At 29.5% G+C, this 3636-nt stretch overlaps 1 protein-coding gene across 1 annotated transcript; it reads left to right on the top strand.

Annotated features, from left to right (window-relative positions):
• Nucleotides 1-2495: 2495 nt before the first annotated feature.
• On the top strand, nucleotides 2496-3072 carry LOC109596593 (V-type proton ATPase subunit F-like). The gene has a single exon (XM_020012158.2). It carries the CDS (start codon nucleotides 2570-2572, stop codon nucleotides 2948-2950), a length of 381 nt encoding a protein of 126 aa, XP_019867717.1. The 5' UTR covers nucleotides 2496-2569; the 3' UTR covers nucleotides 2951-3072.
• Nucleotides 3073-3636: the final 564 nt, after the last annotated feature.

Genomic DNA, 3636 nt, shown 5'->3' with positions numbered 1-3636 from the left:
ATGCATATGAATATAAATACGATACATACACCAAAATGACATTTTTTACAATTTCTGTCTCTCTGTCTGACTGTTCGTTTGTTCCGGCTAATCTCTGAAATGACTGGACCGATTTTGACGGGACTTTTATTGGCAGGTAGCTGATTTAATAAGGAGTAACTTAGGCTACTTTTATTTTAGACGAATTCTTTTATTTTAGAAAAAAGTAAAGTAATGTTGCAATGTCCAAGTACTGTTCAGTACCACGGGCAACTCACGCGCGTGCCACCACTGGGACGTCACGTCGGGCGCCTCCCGGATGAAGTCGCGGGTACAGCTGGTTAATCATAAAATTAATTTAAATTAAAAAGAATTGTTCTTTTATGATGATGTCTTTTAGTTATTTCTTACGTTTTTAGTAATTTTTTAGGAATCCGGGAAAAATTAGAATTATTTATTTTTACTTTTTTAATGATTTTTCAGGAAATTAGTATTAGTAAAAAAATAAAAATCCATAAGTTATTAAAATGAAGTTATGTAGTTTCATCGTATGGATTTTACCCTATAGATTTTAATTGTATGGAAATTGATCGTGTGGATTTTGATCATATGGAATTTGTTCTATGGAAAATGATCACATGGATTTTGATCTTATGGAAAATGATCATATGGATTTTGATCGTACGGATTTGCATCGTATGAAAAATGATCGTACGAATTTTAATCGTATGGAATTTGATCGTATGGAATTAGGTCAGTATGGTTCATTAGTATTTACTACTCATACGGGAAATTTTCTTCGAAACTAAATTGTTCGAGAGGATCGAAATTTCTTCCAATTTTGCTTTCAGAAGAAATTTATTTCACAATCATTTTCACATGAAATGTTTATAATTAAAAATATTTTGGTTATACAAATGTGTAATAAACAGCTTATTATAAATATTAATATTTATTTTTAATTTTAATGTACTCCATTTATTTAATGAAAATCCTGAGCCAAGATCATTTAAAGACGTTTATTGAATTAGGTTGTAACATTTAGATGATTAATTAGTAATTATAATTAATAATAAACATGTGCTAATGTTTTAGTAATCTGATTACTATACTAACACAGCGCCCTATGTCTTTATTATGTTACACACTGAAGATACATGGTGAGTAAATTCCATTCTATTATTATTGATTATTTGAGTTTGATTATTTTACATGAAACCTTTGTTATGTCATTTAAACAATAAAATGTCAAATAAAAATTAGTCAAACTGGGAAACTGACAGTTTTTTAGAATTCTTCAAACTAAATTCCTGTAAAAATGACTCTCCAGCGGAAAAAAGCTAAGAAATGTGAAAAACCTAAGACATATGATGCTACTGACATCGTTGAATTGTTTTCTTGGAACCAAACGAACCATAAGAAGAAATTGAAGTTAATAGACGCTTATTGTACTTTATGCCAGCTGTATGTAGACCATCAGTATTCTAATTTAAAACTATTAAAATCCGTATTATACAAAACACAACAAGTAAAATTGTAATTAATCATGAAGCTAATCTGATACTAGCATCGGCCAGCAAGAAACAACCCAAATTTATGATGTTCAGTAACCAGTATTTATGTTATTTTGATGACAAATAAATTTATTATTTGCTAAAATTGTACTTTATTTATGTTTTAATCTGTTTAATTTAACCATTTAAATCTGATTCTCTTTGTACTTTTGTAGTTCTTTAGTTCAGTAAAATGTTCGTCTGGTTTAACACTATTTGTTCCTTAATTAGTATCGTTCAGAACATCTGGTGGGTAGAAGTTTGCGGTAACTCATTAGGCATAACATATTTTACCCTTGTGTATGTGTACATTTAGTTGAAGGCGGTTACTATGTAATGCGTAGCATTGAATAAAACTACAAGGGTAGGTGTTTGACATACTGTATCGCTGTCCTATATCTACATTTTATCACATTCAAAGCATATTACCTGACAGTTTCAATACCAATCCAATATTTATTAATACAGTACAAAATCATTATATTAGGCGTCGGAAAAAGTAATTTATGTATTTTAATGTAACTCTATAATAACATAACTTTTCTTCACAATAACTTTTATTCAATAAAATTAATCTAATTATAATAAACAATTTTTTGACAACGTTGTAGAAGTAAATTCATGCTACTACAAAAAGAAATATAAGAAAAATAATTCTCAGTTTTGACTGCTTCAAAATTAAACCATTTATGTAGCAGTTACAAAGAACATATACAGTTTTAACAGAAAAATGTTGAATTATATATAAAAATGTATTTAAATAAATTATGAACAAAGAACAAATTACTGCTTCATTTATATAATTTTAAAATAACCAATGGAAGTTATTGCAGCACAGACAGTGCTTTAAAATTGTATCCATGAATAAAATGTACATATATAAAAAGCAGGCATCTTCAAATCATCCCCTATGTAATTGTCAACGTCAATCATTATCGATTGAAGTCAACGTCACGTTTGTCATTTGATATTTGTAACTAAAACAGAAATTTTACAGATTTTAGATTACTAGTTAGATAAGAGGGACTTCAAACAGAATGACTGGGGGAGCCGGTGACAAAACCGTCGAATACTTAACCACCGATCACCTAATGGCGGTGATCGCCGACGAGGACACTTGCGTTGGCTTTTTGCTTGGCGGAATCGGCGAAATTAACAGTGCCAACGAGCAAAATTTCTTCGCCGTGACCGACTCAACTCCCGATTCGGAAATAGAGAGACAGTTCAAGACGTTCATGAACCGAAAAGACATCGACATCATTTTAATATCATACGAAAACGCAAACAAGATAAGGAACACCATCGAATCGTATCAGAATGTATCGATACCGGCTGTGATTGAAATACCTTCGAAAACCGACCCGTACGATCCGAAAGATGATTTGACGTTGAAGACCGCTTCGCAGTGGCTGATGTGACTGTGAGATGGTTAACCCCTTGCTTGTCTTTACTGGTGTGTTGGAATTGAATAATAATCGAAAATTTATAATTGATCTATTATTTGTCGTGTGTAAATAAAATTTCGTAAGTAGACTTGTCATTAATTTTGAATAATTTAATATTTACAATCAATAATTGAGGGTTAGATTACATTTATAAAATTCTCATGAACTGTTTATGTATGTATACATAACATATGAGTATTGTATACGTTATTTGTGTCATGTGTTCTCGTTTCATATCGAAATAAATCATGGATTTAGTATAAATTATCATTAATTTTGTTATCAAACAAGTGTAATTTATGACAATGTGCCTATGGGTATGTTTAAATATTTAGTATTCATGTTAATAAAGGCAATTAATTATGTGGTCTCTATCAAAAATTGCATTGTAATATAACTTGTTTATCGTGGATATATTTTCCATATGTTAATATCATAATGTTATAATATAAAGTAAATTATATGATTAAAAAGAGTAAGGGTTGTATCATGTTGTTTTTGCAAACTAATTATGTTTTAATTTTAATTTTATGTACTAGTTCATAAAAATCTACTACATAAATTAATCTTTACAACAAATACTAGGTATAGTTAATTGTTATCAAATGCACATACCATTATTATATAAAATACATGAAGTTGTATAGAACGAAGGATAA

Source organism: Aethina tumida, chromosome 2 (assembly GCF_024364675.1).
Source record: "Aethina tumida isolate Nest 87 chromosome 2, icAetTumi1.1, whole genome shotgun sequence".
NCBI lineage: Eukaryota > Metazoa > Arthropoda > Insecta > Coleoptera > Nitidulidae > Aethina > Aethina tumida.
This window is presented reverse-complemented; position numbering and strand designations above follow the sequence as displayed.

Excerpts from the sequence above, each read along its gene's own strand:
- LOC109596593 (XM_020012158.2), top strand. The coding sequence starts at position 2,570 with ATGACTGGGGGAGCCGGTGACAAAACCGTCGAATACTTAACCACCGAT.